At 39.0% G+C, this 16,709-nt stretch overlaps 1 protein-coding gene across 1 annotated transcript in view; it reads left to right on the forward strand.

The window, feature by feature from the left end:
- Window positions 1-16,680, forward strand: part of STT3A (STT3 oligosaccharyltransferase complex catalytic subunit A) — a 30,113-nt gene extending 13,433 nt beyond the window's left edge. The window contains exons 9-18 of the mRNA XM_044258148.1: window positions 409-589; window positions 1,357-1,512; window positions 3,206-3,297; window positions 3,940-4,095; window positions 4,324-4,512; window positions 5,326-5,442; window positions 5,560-5,662; window positions 13,519-13,707; window positions 15,139-15,254; window positions 16,087-16,680. Of these exons, the coding sequence (XP_044114083.1) occupies window positions 409-589; window positions 1,357-1,512; window positions 3,206-3,297; window positions 3,940-4,095; window positions 4,324-4,512; window positions 5,326-5,442; window positions 5,560-5,662; window positions 13,519-13,707; window positions 15,139-15,254; window positions 16,087-16,125 (1,338 nt within the window). The 3' untranslated portion in view covers window positions 16,126-16,680. The remainder of the gene's footprint in view (window positions 1-408; window positions 590-1,356; window positions 1,513-3,205; window positions 3,298-3,939; window positions 4,096-4,323; window positions 4,513-5,325; window positions 5,443-5,559; window positions 5,663-13,518; window positions 13,708-15,138; window positions 15,255-16,086) is intronic.
- Window positions 16,681-16,709: the final 29 nt, after the last annotated feature.

Below are 16,709 nucleotides of genomic sequence, written 5' to 3' on the forward strand. Positions count from 1 at the left end.
CTAAGCAAAGAAAGAATTAGTAAGTAATGGAAGAGATCTAAAGTGCATTGAACATAGAGGGGAATAATGGATTTCAGTTTGGCAGATCAGGCGAAGTGGGCCTTGAGTGATGAGAATTTCTGTGGACGCAAATTGTGGAAAAATGAGAAAATTGCTATCTAGGCTAAAGAAATAGCCCGAGCAAAGGCCAGAGGTATGATAATGATAATGTATGGCATGCTTTGGAGGACCCCAGGTACTCCTTGGAAAATGCAGTGGGCGAATTAGACCCTTCCCTCCATTGGCTAAATCCTTTGAGCCTCAGAACTCATTTGACCCTTTGTTTGGTCCAAACTAGGTCAGGATAATTCAGGTCTAGGCTGGATCCAGTGCTTTTCAGCGTTGTCACATACATGCTTTTACCTACAGCCCGTCCTTTCATCAGAGCACATGGCAGCCTTTGGGGTCTTTGGTCTCTGCCAGATCCATGCCTTCGTGGATTATCTGCGCAGCAAGCTGAATCCACAGCAGTTTGAAGTTCTTTTCCGAAGTGTCATCTCCCTGGTAGGCTTTGTCCTTCTCACCGTGGGAGCTCTCCTCATGCTGACAGGTAGGGAAGGCTCACAGCTTGTGTGAATGGGTATGGAACATGTAGTAAACTTCAAAAATACAGGTTATTTCTTGACCACAGAAAGAGTCATTCTTTTCCTCCCAAGATTATAAAGTTCTGCTTCCTCACATTCAGTCCACTTGTCACCCCAGTGTTTGGATTCTGTGTAGAATGTCTTGTTAGAGTAGCTCTTAATGTCAGAAACACACTTGGTGAAAGGACTGTATCTCACCTTGCTAGTTTTACTCCTCTTTTTTTTTTTTTCCCTTTCTTCTTGGTAGGGTGGGAAAAATCAACACTGCTGGCCATATCCTACAAACATGGCCTTGTCTAATCCCATAGGCACTAACCCATGGCTGTTTAGCATGCCACATTTTCCTCACTTCTGAGTTGATCTGATACTGCCCATGTCTCTATGTATTGTCTACTTCGGAGCAGCACTGGAGGATGGAGCTGACTTAGTTTATAGAGTTGGCCATGGTTGCCAAATTTGACCTAAAACCCTTGGAGGACGCACTTTTGTCTTCTATCTCTGAGTTCATGTATAGCCAGATTTTACTTTGCTAGCTGTGCTGACAAAAAGTTCTCTCAACTTTGAAAGAAAGGATGGAATGATATTCTGAAAGTAATGATGGCATTTTAACAAAAACCTAATCCTTCTCTGTCTCAGAGACGCTTATTAAAATGGAAAATTGTGGTTAGTTAGGATCAGAGGTTATTTTGTTTCAGGAATGATTGTGAAACGTTTGTTGCTTCTTTGCCGCCAGGAAAAATATCTCCCTGGACGGGGCGTTTCTACTCACTGCTGGATCCTTCTTATGCTAAGAACAACATCCCCATCATTGCTTCTGTGTCCGAACACCAGCCCACGACCTGGTCCTCGTACTATTTTGATCTTCAGCTTCTGGTCTTCATGTTTCCAGGTTTGTCTGCCTTGTTCTGAGGTGGCCTTCTTTTGTAAGAAACACCATTTGAGGGCACCTCGGTGGCTCAGTGGGTGAAAGCCTCGGCCTTCAGCTCAGGTCATGATCCCAGGGTCCTGGGATCGAGCCCCATATTAGGCTCTCTGCTCAGCAGGGAGCCTGCTTCCCCCTCTCTCTGTCTGTCTGCCTACTTGTGATCTCTCTCTCTTTCAAATAAATAAATAAAATCTTAAAAGAAAAAAAAAAAGACCATTTGATTTAAATAAGTAAATTACCCCCATCCTTGTGTTTTGTTCTTTCTGTTCTTTCCCCTTTATCTTATGCCATGCAAAGGATGGCTAAGCATTTTTCTAATATTTGAGGCAGAGTAGAAGTCAGAAGTTGAACAGTTAGAGATGCTGGCAAGTTCAGAGCCTTATAGTTTTCTGTTCATTTGTGTTATAAGTTAAAATTCAGCTTGCATTTGGATTCAGGTTTTGGTTTTGGTTTTTGAGTACTTTCAGTGTACCTCTCTTTCTCATCCCCTATCCATGATTCCTCTCTGTTTATTCCTTAGCAGTATTGAAGTTTGAGAATAGGCATGGCTGATTGTAAAGACTCAGCTACTTACGTTCTAGCTAATCCAGATACATTTTTGGATTTACTAGAGGTGGGGTGCTTCCTCCTTTTTTTTTTTTAAAGTAGTATAACTTCTATTTTTTTTCTTATGAGTTGTCTCTTGTAAAAAATATAGACAAGTTTAAAAACATAAAAATTTCAGTTTTCACCACATACCTATTGCTACTGTTAACATTTTGATATATATTGATCCAGTTATTTATTTATTTTAGGGTTGTTTTTTTTTTTTGTTTTTCTGCAAGATTTTATTTGAGAGAGAGTGAGAGAGAGAGCACAAGTGAGGTGAGGGGCAAAGAGAGAAGCAGACTCCCGGCGGAGCAGGGAGTGTTATGCAAGGCTTGATCCTGGGACCCTGGGATCATGACCATAACTGACTGAGTTGTCCAGGCACCCCTTAGTTATTTTTTTTATTAATTTTTTTTTTTTTTGTAATCTCTGCACACAGCATGGGCCTCAAACTCATGACCCTGAGATCCAGTGTCACATGCTCTTCTGACTGAGCCAGCCAGGCCCCCTCATCCAGTTAATTTATTGAATAAAAATGAGATGATAAAGTTTCTCCTCAATTTTTTTCATTTTATAAAGATTCATAATTTCTGTTATTGAGTATTATTTTAGAGATATGATATTTAAATATATTATTTGTTTTTATAAGTACAGAGATAAGTAAGAAGGCAAATGGCCCATAATATCTTACAGCAGTACTTTAATTGATGTATTATATTCTCTTATATAAATATACTATAAAAATTAGATCTTTTGGGGCACCTGGGTGGCTCAGTGGGTTAAAGCCTCTGTCTTCCGTTCAGGTCATGATTCCAGGGTTTTGGGATTGAGCCCCGCATCAGGCTCTCTGCTCAGCAGGGAGCCTGCTTTCCCCTCTCTGTCTGCCTGCCTCTCTGCCTACTTGTGATCTCTAAAATATTAAAAAAAAAAAAATTCGATCTTTTATGTTGGATATAGGTGTTTTCTGACTTTTTGGTATTTTAAAGAGTTCTGTAGTAAACATCCTTGCATGAGTCTATGATTATTTATTGTAGCTGCTTATTACTTCTTTTTATTTTTACTTTTGCAGTTGGTCTCTATTACTGCTTTAGCAACCTGTCTGATGCCCGGATTTTCATCATCATGTATGGTGTGACCAGCATGTACTTTTCGGCTGTCATGGTGAGGAATGCCCTCAGTCATAACATCCCTGCCCTTGACTCTGAGGGGCATGACAGGATTCAGAATGTACTGATGAGTGTGCACGTGTTTCCCTCGGAGTATTTGAGGGGTTGAGTTGTAAAGCTGTTCACTGTTGCTGCTCCTTCTCAAGGGTGTATAACGGACTGATACATTCTGGTTATGGGGCCCAACATTCTTGGCTTCATAACCTTGTGTCAGGAAGGGGTACATACACTCGGTTGAAGAAAGTGACTGTGGGCAGGTTTCTTCCCCTTTCTTTCTGTGTGTCTTAGGAAAAGAGTTGACATTTTCCCCTTAAAGCCTTGGGAAGATTGTCAAGTGTTAGATTGTTGAAAGCAGAGAGATTTTATATATTATAGTAAAACAGTGCTTCTTAAACCATAGTTAAATACATTCTTTAACATACCATTATTTGGGACACATATACATATATAACTGAAAACAGTTTAAGAAATACATTCTTCTAATGTAGATATATCAAGTATTTTCTCATATTTTTTTCTTGAGAAATCATATTTGTTGAAAACCACTGAACTGATGTCATGTTGTACTAATAGGTTGAAATCTGTAATTTGTAAAACTCCGATTAGACTGTTTTTATTTGCTTCCTATCTCTTACAGGTGCGTCTTATGCTAGTGTTGGCACCTGTTATGTGCATTCTTTCTGGCATTGGAGTCTCCCAAGTGCTGTCCACTTACATGAAGAATTTGGACATAAGTCGTCCAGACAAGAAGAGCAAGAAGCAACAGGATTCCACTTACCCTATTAAGAATGAAGTGAGAATTAAGCAACACTAAGAACAGGCTTGGGAAATTCTGTGTGTGTGTGTGTGTGTGTGTGTGTGTGTGTGTATTTTTTGGGTGTGGGAATATTGTCATAGTAGTCAGAGTGGACTTGTATAGCCCCTGACTTGTTTTGCTTCATCTCGTCTGTATTGTATGTAAGAAGGTGTTCTGAGTTGTTTAAATCTAATTTGCTTTACAACACAATTCTTCCTTGTTTAGGTGGCAAGTGGGATGATACTGGTCATGGCTTTCTTTCTTATTACCTACACCTTTCATTCAACCTGGGTGACCAGTGAGGCCTACTCTTCTCCCTCCATTGTGCTGTCTGCCCGTGGTGGGGATGGCAGTAGGATCATCTTTGATGACTTTCGAGAAGCTTACTATTGGCTTCGTCACAATACTCCAGAGGTAAAAATTTGGGAGGAGTTTGATTGAGGGGTATGGGGAAGTGGGAGACATTTACCGTGATAGTGAATTGTATAGCTTTTAGATGGGTAGAAAACCTGGAGAAATTTGAACTACAGAACCCTGGTGTTGAATGAGCCCTGATGGTCAGCCTTCATTCAATTCAGGACTTTTTCTGTATCCTTACTGGTGTAATCATCTACACTTTGATAGCGAGGTGATTTTATCATGAGGCAGACCACCCTAATTGTAAAAGAAATTAGAAAATAGAAGCAAGAAAAAAAGGTAACAAATTTTCCATAAAGTCATCACCTGATGATAAGCACTTTTAACATTTTTGTTTATACTTTTTGAGAATCTGAAGTGGTTTTCTTTGCAAAACTATTGGAAATACCCTTCTGAGTTAGACTGTTAATCAAAGCTGTAAGAATTTTTAAACTCTTGCCCATTATATTCTGTGGCTTATATTCCCCCCCATTCTGATATTAACTACTTTTTGTGTATTGTTAAAGATCATTTATTTAATATAATTACCTCATGACACCAGATTATTTGGAAATAGTACACAGTCCCCTATACCTTCCATCCTATTATGCTTGTTTATATAAGGTGATCTGAGATGAAAGTATTGGGAATGTTGGATTATATAATTTGCCCTGAGATTTCATGATTATATTATAAATGTAGGACCAAGTGCCAAGATTTATTTTCTGGCTAGGCATTGCTTCACTTACTATCAGATGCCCTTCCAGGTCTTTTCTTGTATTTTATTTTTGGAGGCAGCTAGCTTATTTTCATTTCCCATTCTTTTTTCAGGATGCGAAGGTCATGTCATGGTGGGATTATGGCTACCAAATTACGGCTATGGCAAATCGGACAATTTTAGTAGACAATAACACATGGAATAATACCCATATCTCTCGAGTAGGGCAGGTAAGATGAAGGAATCATTTGAGTGTTTGGCGCACAGGGTCTAGTTGGGAATATTTCTCTCTGAGGGATTGTATGACTTGGAATTCTGCTCTGAGAAATGCACATCTATTTTTCTAGGCAATGGCATCCACAGAAGAAAAAGCCTATGAGATCATGAGGGAGCTTGATGTTAGCTATGTGCTAGTCATTTTTGGAGGCCTTACTGGGTATTCCTCTGATGGTATGTACTTGATTCTATTTCTAACTACAGGTCATAGATTCTAAGAAAACTAGATGAATCTCCAGTTTTTCTGTTTGTTTTGTTTTGTTTTGTTTTACTAATATCAACATATTTATTGGTTGGGGAAATTCCTAAGTATAGCTTTAGGGGTTATATTTTTTTTTTTTTTTTTTTTCAATAAGTAAGAGGTAAAAGTAAAATTTCTCATATAGGTATGGCATGCTATAATTGTCTAAAGACCTAGGAATAGTTCCACAACCAGTAAACAAAGAACATAAAGCTTAATTAGCTGAACCTTTTGTGGTGTTCATTTCATAGTCTGTTGTAAATCTAATAAACAAAAAGTAATAGCAAAGCAAAATACAGTGTTAAAAAAAAAAGAACATAAGGCATCTGACAATGAACTTAACGAATTAGCATTTTTAATGGGTTTAAGCCATAGATTTCATATGCCAGCTTAAAATGTTTCATATTTATGTGTGTATGTGTATGTGTGTGTGTGTGTATGGCATATATTACTGTGTTCTCTATGATTAATAGTAAAACCATATTTTTAGAAGACTTGTCAAAGTATGGTTCTCTCCCTTAAAACAACTTAAACTAAAGCAATACCTTATTTTATACTTGAAAGTGTTGAACACTTTTGAAGGTTTATAATGAAAAGTGGTAGCTACTACCCAGTCCCCAAACCTAAACTCCCTATGATATCAGTTTCCAGAGGCAATGATTTCTTCATTTGTTTCTTCTTGTACTCATGTTCCTATTTCTAAAAATATGCATGTTCCTCTATTCATTGATTATTTTAGATATGCTGTATCCATTTAGAATTTTAGAGAAGAAATTTCCTTCTTTTTATTACTCCCATTTCCTCCTTTTCCACTAGATTCTTCTTTGTGGGGTCAATTTTTTTTTTTTTTAAAGATTTTATTTTATTTATTTGTCATAGAGAGAGAAGCGAGAGCAAGCACAGGCAGACAGAGTGGCAGGCAGAGGCAGAGGGAGAAGCAGGCTCCCTGCCAAGCAAGGAGCCCGATGTGGGACTCGATCCCAGGACGCTGGGATCATGACCTGAGCCGAAGGCAGCTGCTTAACCAACTGAGCCACCCAGGCGTCCCTGTGGGGTCAATTTTTAATTTCTGGTTAAATCCAGATAAAGTATTTTCAAAATTGTGACTGTGTAAACACTCATTGCTGAGTCAACCATACCATGGTTACATTCTTACCTAAAAGAATGCATTTTGTTTTCCTGCATTTAATAACTACCTCATATTTTTAATCTTAATTATCTTTGAATACTGCTTCTTAGAGATGTTTAAATTTTAGATTATATGTCTCTATATATACTACATATAAAGTGCCAAGTATAACGTTTAAAGACTGATCTCCATGTGTGTCTTGTTTAAGCACAGGAATAATGATGATAGCAGAGACATGTGTCCACAGACTTGAACTTCAGCAATTGTACCAGCACTGTTTGTGTGTAATCATTTATAGGTTTTTTAATAAACAATATAGCCAAATACTACAGAAAATATTTGTATATGTATATATGTATTTTTATATATGTGAACGTATACATTATATGTGGTAGAAAGAGGTAATTTCTCAAAATCTTAGCACTAACCACTGTTAAATAACTGCTTTCAGTCAGTTAACCTTTTATTGCCTACAGAGTTGCACAGAAGTATGTTTAATGCTGGCAGAAAAATGAATGTCATTATTTGAATGTCATTATATTGTAAATTTTTTCTCTGAAAATAAGGAAAGTAGCACATGAGACACTTGACAAAGTGAAAAGAAAGTGCTAAGATGAAGAGGTTTCAGTTATACAAATTTTATTTATTTATTTAAAAAAGATTTTATTTATTTATTTGTTAGAGAGAGAGAGAGTGAGCGAGCGAGCACAGGCAGACAGAGTGGCAGCAGAGGCAGATGGAGATGCAGGCTCCCTGCCAAGCTAGGAGCCTGATGTGGGACTTGATCCCAGGATGCTGGGATCATGACCTGAGCCGAAGGCAGCCGCGTAACCAACTGAGCCACCCAGGAGTCCCCAATTATACAAATTTTAAAGGGAATTTCACATTGAACATTTAAAAAAAATGCAGATATTATAAATATATAGCATGATCAGTTTTCACAAGGGAAACATATCCATGTAACTAGCGCCCAGATCAAGAAACAGAACATTACTCATGTCCTAGAATTCTTTTTCATACATCATGCATCTGTCTATCCCCACTCTCCAGTCTTCTAAGGGTGACCACTATCTTGGTTTCTTTCTTTTTTTTTTTTTTTTTACTATCTTGGTTTCTAATGCCATTTGTTCGTTTTTTAAACAGATTTATTGAAGCATTTTAACGTATTATACACTGCATATATTTAAATCTGTAATTTGGTAAGTTTTGACATAAATATATATATATTTGGGTAGTTTTGCCTGTTTTTGAACTTTGTAAATGGAGTAGTACAGTATATATTCTTTGTTTCTGGCTCTTTTGGTCAGTGTTGTGTTTGTAAGTTTCATTCATCTTGCAGGTCATAATAATTTTTTAATTCTCAGGGCTCAGTTAATTCTCAACTAATTGAGTGGCTCAGTTGGCCTTTTGCTTAGGTCATGATCCTGGAATCCTGGGATTGAGTCCCGGATTGGGCTCTGTGCTCGGCAGGGAGTCTGCTGCTCCCTCTGCCCTTCATCCTGCTCTCTCTCATTCTCTTTCAAGTAAATAAATAAGATCTTTTATTTTTTTATTTTTATTTTTTTAAGATTTTATTTATTTATTTGACAGAGATCACAAATTGGCAGGGAGGCAGGCAGAGAGAAAGGAAGGGAAGCAGGCTTCCCACCGAGCAGAGAGCCTGATGTGGGGCTTGATTCCAGAACCCTGGGATCATGACCTGAGCCGAAGGCAGAGGCTTTAACCCACTGAGCCACCGAGGCGCCTCAATAAATAAGATCTTTTAAAAAAAAATTCTTAATTCTCATTCCTGTGAGTATTCTGTTGTGTGAGTATAGCATAATATATGCATTTTACTTTTTATTTTTATTTATTTATTTTTAAAAGATTTTATTTATTTATTTGACAGACAGAGATCACAAGTAGGCAGAGAGGCAGGCAGAGAGAGAGAGGAAGGGAAGCAGACTCCTGCTGAGCAGAGAGCCCGATGTGGGGCTCGATCCCAGGACCCTGAGACCATGACCCGAGCCGAAGGCAGAGGCTTAACCCACTGAGCCACCAGGCGCCCCTACTTTTTATTTTTTTATTATTTATTTATTTTAAAAAGATTTTATTTATTTGACAGAGATTACAAGTAGGCAAGAGAGCCAGGCAGGGAGAGAGAGGAGGAAGCAGGCTCCCTGCTGAGCAGAGAGCCCGATGTGGGGCTCGATCCCAGGACCCTGGCATCATGATCTGAGCCGAAGGCAGAGGCTTTAACCTACTGAGCCGCCAAGGCGCCCCATCTTTTTATTTTTAAAACAAACTTATTTTTTTGAGAGAGTGTGCACGTGTGTGTGCACAAGGGAGTGGGGGCAGAAGCAGAGGGAGAAGGAGACTCCCCAGTGATTAAGGAGCCCAGTATTGGACTCCATCCTGGGATGCTGGGTTTACGACCTGAGCCAAAGGCAGATGCTTAACTAATCGAGCCAAGTGCCCCAATGCATGCATTATAGTGTTGATTGGTTCAGTTTGGCACTGTCACAAATGATACTCTTAACATTCTAGTGCTTGCCTTCTGGTGAACATATATATAATGTTAATAAAGAATGGAAATGCTAGTTGAGAAGGAATGTATGTTTTCAGCTTTAATAGGTACTGGCAAAGAGATTTCTAAAATGGTAGTACCAATTTATATTCCTACCAACAGTGTCTGAAATTCTTGGTTCCTTTGCATTCTTACCGAACACTCAATATTACAAGTAAATCTTTTTCATTTGTGCCTGTATGTGATGGTAATACTGATGTTTTAATGAAGTTGGAGAAACTTTTCCTTAATAATCACTTGGTTATGAGGACTATAAAAATGTGATGATTGGAGATTTAGTTAGGTCAAATTGATGCATAATTGTGAGAATGATAGCATTGGTTAAGTTTATGTAAAGAAAGACTCAGAAAGAAAACTTTAACAGAGAAAAGCTTTCTGTGGACATTGTGCTATGTTTTTTAATTGTTGAAAGAGTAATGATTTGACAGTTTCTCTGATCTATATATGTAAGCTAGACTTAAAAAAAATTAGATAAAAAAGAACACGTCTTTATCTATATTTGTGAAAACATCCATGTGAAAATCATGAAAGAATTACCGTTTCATTTCTCATACTGAATTTATTTCTCAAGCTCAAATTATTGGGCTGCATTAGTTAGAATTCTGAAAAACTCAAGAGCTATTGTATGATGAAAAGGAGTGAAGGAGTGAACCCAAAATCCAAAGATTGTTGCTATTATTTACATAGTAATAACATTCCCTCTCATGCCTTCTGTGAGGACTTTTTAACTTTTTTTTTTTTTTAAGGATTTTATTTATTTATTTGACAGAGAGAGATCACAAGTAGGCAGAGAGGTGGGCAGAGAGAGGAGGAAGCAGGCTCCCTGCTGGACTTGGAATCATGACCCGAGCCGAAGGCAGAGACTTTAACCCACTGAGCCACCCAGGCGCCCCAGTAAAGTGTTTTTTTTTTTTTCAAACTTTTTCTTAATTTTTTTTTTTAAAGATTTTATTTATTTATCAGAGAGAGAGAGGGAGAGAGAGTGAGCACAGGCAGACAGAATGGCAGGCAGAGGAGAGGGAGAAGCAGGCTCCCTGCTGAGCAAGGAGCCCGATGCGGGACTCGATCCCAGGACGCCGGGATCATGACCTGAGCTGAAGGCAGCTGCTCAACCAACTGAGCCACCCAGGCGTCCCAGTAAAGTGGTTTTTTAAAAAGCATACAAAACTTGGGCCCTGAAGATGATCCTAAAATGTTTTGAGCATTTAAAAAAAAATATTATTCATTTACTTGAGAGAGAGACAGAGAGAGCACAAGCAGGAGGAGGGGCAGAGGGAGACAAGCAAGCAGACTCCGGCTGAGCAGGAAGCCCCAGTCTCAGGACTCTGAGATCATGCCAGCCAAGTTAGATCCTTAACTGACTGAGCCCCCCATGCACCCCTCTTTGGAGCATTTTTATGCTATGTGATACCAGTTCCAAAAACAACATTTTCTAAAGGGATTAACAGGCATTTGGGTATAAAAATTATATTGCATTTATTTGTTTTTTAAAAAAAGATTTTATTTATTCATTTGAGAGAGAGCGAAAGAGAGCACAAGCAAGGGAGTGGCAGAGGGTGAAGAAGAAGCAGGCTCCCCACTGAGCAAGGAGCCTAATGTAGGGCTTGATCACAGGACCCTGGGATCATGACCTGAGCCAAAGGCAGACACTTAACGACTGAGCCACCCACACACCCCTAAATTTTTTTTCCTTGTGATGAGAATTTTTAAAATCTCTTAGCAACTTCAAATATATAATGCAGTATTCTTAACTATAATCATCATGTTGTATATTATATGCCTAGAACTTAACTAATCTTATAACTAGAAGTTTATCACCTTTGACCACCTTCACCTGGTTTTCCCTACCCCCCTCCCGCCCCCAGCCTGTGGAAACCACAATTCTGGTTTCTGTTTCTGAGTTTGTTTTTTTTAAATTCCACGTATAAATGAGATCATACAGTATTTGTCTTTTGCTATTTGATTTATTTCACTTAGCATAATGCTCTCAAGACCCATCCATATGTTGCAAATGGCTGGATTTCCTTTTTATTTTTTTTCTATGGCTGAATGGTATTCCATGTTACATATGTGAGGTAAATTTATATTGTAGTTGTATTTTTAATTTTTTGAAGAACCTGTGTACTGTTTTCTATAGTGGTTGTATCAGTTTATGCGCCCACCAGCAGTATACAAGGTTACCCCTTTTTCCACATCTTTGGTAGCATTTGCTCTCTCTTGTTTTTTCTAGCAGGTATGAGGTGATATCTCACTGTGATTTTGATTTGTCTTTCCCTAATGATTACTGATGTTGAGCACTTTTTCATACGTGTTGGCCATCTGAATTACTCTGAGAAAATACCTATTAAGGTCCTTTGCCCATTTTTAATCGACTATTTGGGAGGTTTGTTATTGGGTTGTAAGAGTTCCTTATATATGTTGACTGTTAATCCCCTGTGTTAGTACATGGCTTACAAATATTTTCTCCCATTCCATAGGTTGCCTTTTCATGTTGCTGATGGTTTCTTTTGCTATGTACTCTTCCATTCTTACAGCTTGTCAGGTTTTTGCTTCAGACATAACTTTTAGGAAACTACAGTCTCCGTACTCCTGGATAGTTCAGTTGATGCTCTCTGGTGTTTTGTTTTTGGTTCTTTTTCTCTGTGTGATGTAGGTAAGTTTCTGTGCCTCTCTTTTCCATTAGTAAGATGGAGGTAAGAATGCAGACACTACAGTACATGAGGAAAGCAGTATTATATATGGAATGCTTACTTTGTGACAAATGATATACTAAGTGCTATACATGCTCTTCCTCATTACCCTTTTGTTGTATGTACTCTTATTTCTCTATTTCAAGTTCAAGAGGGATTAAGTAACTTGTTCAAGGTCACCCACCTAGAATTGGCAATGCTAAAATTCAAACCCAGGCTGTTTAGATACAGAACCTATTCTTAAGCACTGAGATATCCCCTGGAACCCTTTGCCTTGGTACAGTAGGAACCTTTCTTCCTATGGATCAATAATACTTTTTATACTAACCATCCATTTCCCTAAGGCTTGTGGAGAAGATTCACAGGTGACATTCTAAGAGAGATAACCTCAGTTGCTGGTGGTGTCAGTATTTATGGACCTTGGTAGTATGGTTGACTTCTCATAGATACGTTTTGGAGGTTTGTAATTTTGCAACTGTAGGTCAAGAAGATAGCATGTTAGTTCTGATAAAGCTGCTACTTTCTAGGTCTGTGCTGTCCGATAGAAATATAATGGGAACCACATACGTTGTTTTAAATTTCTATTAGTCACATCAAAATAAGTAAAAAGAAATTAAGAAATGAATTTTAGTAATTCAGCTGAATATATCTAAAACATCATTATTTAACCAAGATATTTTACTTGTCTTGTTTTGCTTTTGGACTGTTTTTAGAAATCCAGTGTGTACTTTATACTTAACATCCCATCTTAATTTGGATTAGCCACCCTTTTTTTTTTTTTTTTTTTTTTTTAAAGATTTTTATTTATTTGAGAGAGAGGGAGGAGGGGAGACAGAGCACAAGCAGGGACAGGGCAGTGGGAGAGGGAGAAGAAGACTCCCCACCGAGCAGGGAGCCCGATATGGGGCTCGATCCCAGGATTTCAGGATCGTGACCTGAGCACAAGGCAGATGCTTAACTGAGCCACCTAGGTGCTCCTGGACTGGCCATCTTTCAAGTTTCAGTAGATACATGTGGCTGATAGATAAAGTTACTATATTGGACAGCTCAGACCAACTAATACCTGGGAGTAATTTCTAGTGTGACTTAAGTCTGGACCAGTAGCTTTCAGAAGTCTTAATAATCTATAGGAAATGTAAATTTTGAGGGAAAAATTTTACCCCCAATTGTGTTTCCTATTTTAAAAGATTAGCCATTTCTCATTATAAAAGTATTTTGAGGGATTTTCTTAGAAATAGTGGCTTTTTCACATGTCCCATCATTATGTTGTACACATAAAACTACTATTGTATGTCAACTGTACTTAAAAAATAAAAAAGGAAGGAAAGAAATAATAGTTTTTATTAGGTGATTTAGCTCCAGCAAACTTTGTGACACAGCCGTTCTCTTTCTGCTTTTTTGTAGACATCAACAAGTTTTTGTGGATGGTCCGGATTGGAGGGAGCACAGATACAGGCAAACATATTAAGGAACACGATTATTATACTCCAACTGGGGAATTCCGTGTGGACCGTGAGGGTTCTCCAGTGCTGCTCAACTGCCTTATGTACAAGATGTGTTACTACCGCTTTGGACAAGTCTACACAGAAGCCAGTGAGTGATGCATAATAACATTAGTAAGAACAGTAATGTTCATATGTATAGTTTTTTTCATACGCCAGGCACTGCTCTGAGTGCTTTACATCTGTTAACTTGTTTGATCTTTACAACAACCCAAAACATAGATAACTAATATTATTCTCATTTTATGTATGAGGAATTTGAGGAAGGAACTTAACCTGTCCCAAATCATGGAACTAGTGGCAGAATTAGGTTAAACTCAGGCAGTCTGGCTCTAGATTCTGTGATTTTTACCATTATATTTCACTGTGTCTCAGTAAAAGGTATTGCAGTGTAGAGAGGAATGAAGGGGGAATACAGTGATATAAAGGATTTCTCATTTCTTTCAATAAATGCCCAGAGAGTAATCTGATTAGGTTAAGTCTTTGCTTTTGATTTTAATTCCTTGTTTCTGTACTAGGGACAATGCCTGAAGTGGATGCAGGCCTTTGACTTCTGTTTGGTTCTTCTCTGATCCATGGAAGAGTGACTAGTGTAACACAGAGGCTTCTGGGTAGCAGCCCTCAGGAATGGAAGGGCTGGAAATCAGCCCCCTGTATTTTTTTTTTTAAGGTTTTACTTATTCATTTAACAGAGAGGGAGAGTACAAGCAGGGAGAGCACCAGGCAAAGTGGGAGGGGGAAGCAAGCTCTCCGTCGAGCCAGGAGCCAGATGTGGGACTCTATCCTAGGACCTTGGGATCACGACCCGAGCCGAAGGCAGCTGCTTAATGAACTGAACCACCCAGGCGTTCCAATTTTTTTTTTTAACGATTTTACTTACTATATATATATTTTTTTAAAGATTTCATTTATTTATTTGACAGAGATAGAGATCACAAGCAGGCGGAGAGTCAGGCAGAGAGAGAGAGAGAGAAGCAGGCTCCCGCCAAGCAAAGAGCCCAATGCGGGGCTCGATCCCAGGACACTGAGATCATGACCTGAACCGAAGGCAGCGGCTTAATCCACTGAGCCACCCAGGCGCCCCACGATTTTACTTATTTGACAGAGATCACAAGTAGGCAGCAGCGGGATGGGGGTCACGCGCGCGCAGTGGGAAGCAGGCTCCCTGCTGAGCAGAGAGCCAGATGCAGGGCTTGATCCCAGGACCCTGAGATTGTGACCTGAGCCGAAGGCAGAGGCTTAACCCACTGACCCACCCAGGCGCCCCAACCCCCTGTCTTTTAGAAAACATAGTTTCCATGGACTTTTTCAAGCATCAGTTTGGAGAGGACTTGAGTCAGGGTAACACTTGATTTGTTCTAACTACCTGAGGTCTTTTTGTGTAGGCCCTACTCTCTAAACAAACTTCAGGCTGAGAAATAACATTCCAGTTAGTAGATGATTTACCAAATTGATTTATTCTTTCCTTAGGAAATCAGCACTGTAGAAAGAAGTGTTTCTCCTTATATTTGTCCCTTTCTAGAGCGTCCACCAGGCTTTGACCGTGTCCGGAATGCTGAGATTGGGAATAAAGACTTTGAACTTGATGTCCTGGAGGAAGCATATACCACAGAACACTGGCTAGTCAGGATATATAAGGTGAGCAGATGCTACACTGAAAATGCAACTCATGTTTGTGGATTGGTTCTAGTCTTAAAAATGGGCCACATATTTTTAATATAGGCACATTTTTTTTTTTTTAAGATTTTATTTATTTATTTGACAGAGAGAGATCACAAGTAGGCAGAGAGGCAGGCAGAAAGAGAGAGATTGAGAGGAAAGCAGGCTCTCCGCTCAGCAGAGAGCCCGACGCGGGACTTGATCCCAGGACCCCGGGATCATGACCTGAGCCGAAGGCAGCGGCTTAACCCACCGAGCCACCCAGGCGCCCAGTATACGGACATTTCTAAAGTCAGAAAAGTAGCTTACAACTCAGAATGTTACTATTTTTATTTTAGATTGTGCTTCAAGAGACACCCTAATCTGCTATCATTTTAGCTGTGGTTACAGTGATATTTTTCTAGTTGGGGCTATACTGCTGTACTTGATCTGTTTTTGTGATTACCAGGCCTGGCGGGGGGAAAAAAGGAAGTGTGTGTGTGTTGTGTGTGTGTACATGCATGCGTATGTGTATGTATATGCGTGGACACTACATTTTCTTCTCTCCCACTGAATAATTATGGCATAGAGTCACCCCGAAGTGTGTTACATCTCTTACATAAGAAAAGATTGAGAACCCTTGATGTATTTGGCAGGTAGATCATTTAAACTGCTCCTCAGAGGTACTCCAAAAGGCTAAGCATGAGAGTAGCTGATTTCAAACCAGGACTCACTCAGTCACAAAGCTAAATCAGGCAGCAGAACCCAACTCAGGGATGCTCTTCCAATTTGACTTGATTTTAAATATAAAAATGACATCTTTATATTGCAGGTAAAGGACCTGGATAATCGAGGCTTGTCACGGACATAACTGTTACGTCCACCTCTGTCTGATATGCTTCGCACTGAGCGTCACATTTAGGACGCTGAAGATGTTTTTTTAAAATATGCAGTTTATAACAACAGAGCACGATGGGATTAATATTGTCTGAAAGTTTTGCCCTGGGCAGTATGGGCTGGGCCAAATGGAGTGATTTTTATAATTCTGAGCAGGTTACCAAATGAAATGTCATGGCTTTACTTTGGTCAATTAAAGGGGGGACCTTTTTTTTTAAAATGTGCCTTATTTGTTTTGACTTACGACTGATTTGAGAAAGGCAGAAATTTGTGCTGGGCTGGTAGAAGGACAGAAAGTAAACCTCATCCATGCTTTTAGCTCCCTAAATGAGCCATATGAGGGCATTCTGTCTCTATCAAATCAGGAACACTATCAAAGAGTAGCTCAGATCCCACTTGTACAAACAGTTTTGTCATTTCAAAAATTGTAGCACCTAACACAATGTCTTGCATATAGTGGGTGTTCAGTAAACTTATTAAATGAATAAATGTTTGTGGAACCAGAGGAGTACAATTTCTGGGCAGGAAAGTCACCTGTGTTGCCATCTTGTCTCTGAA

This window comes from Neovison vison, chromosome 7 (genome assembly GCF_020171115.1).
Source record: "Neovison vison isolate M4711 chromosome 7, ASM_NN_V1, whole genome shotgun sequence".
Lineage (NCBI taxonomy): Eukaryota > Metazoa > Chordata > Mammalia > Carnivora > Mustelidae > Neogale > Neogale vison.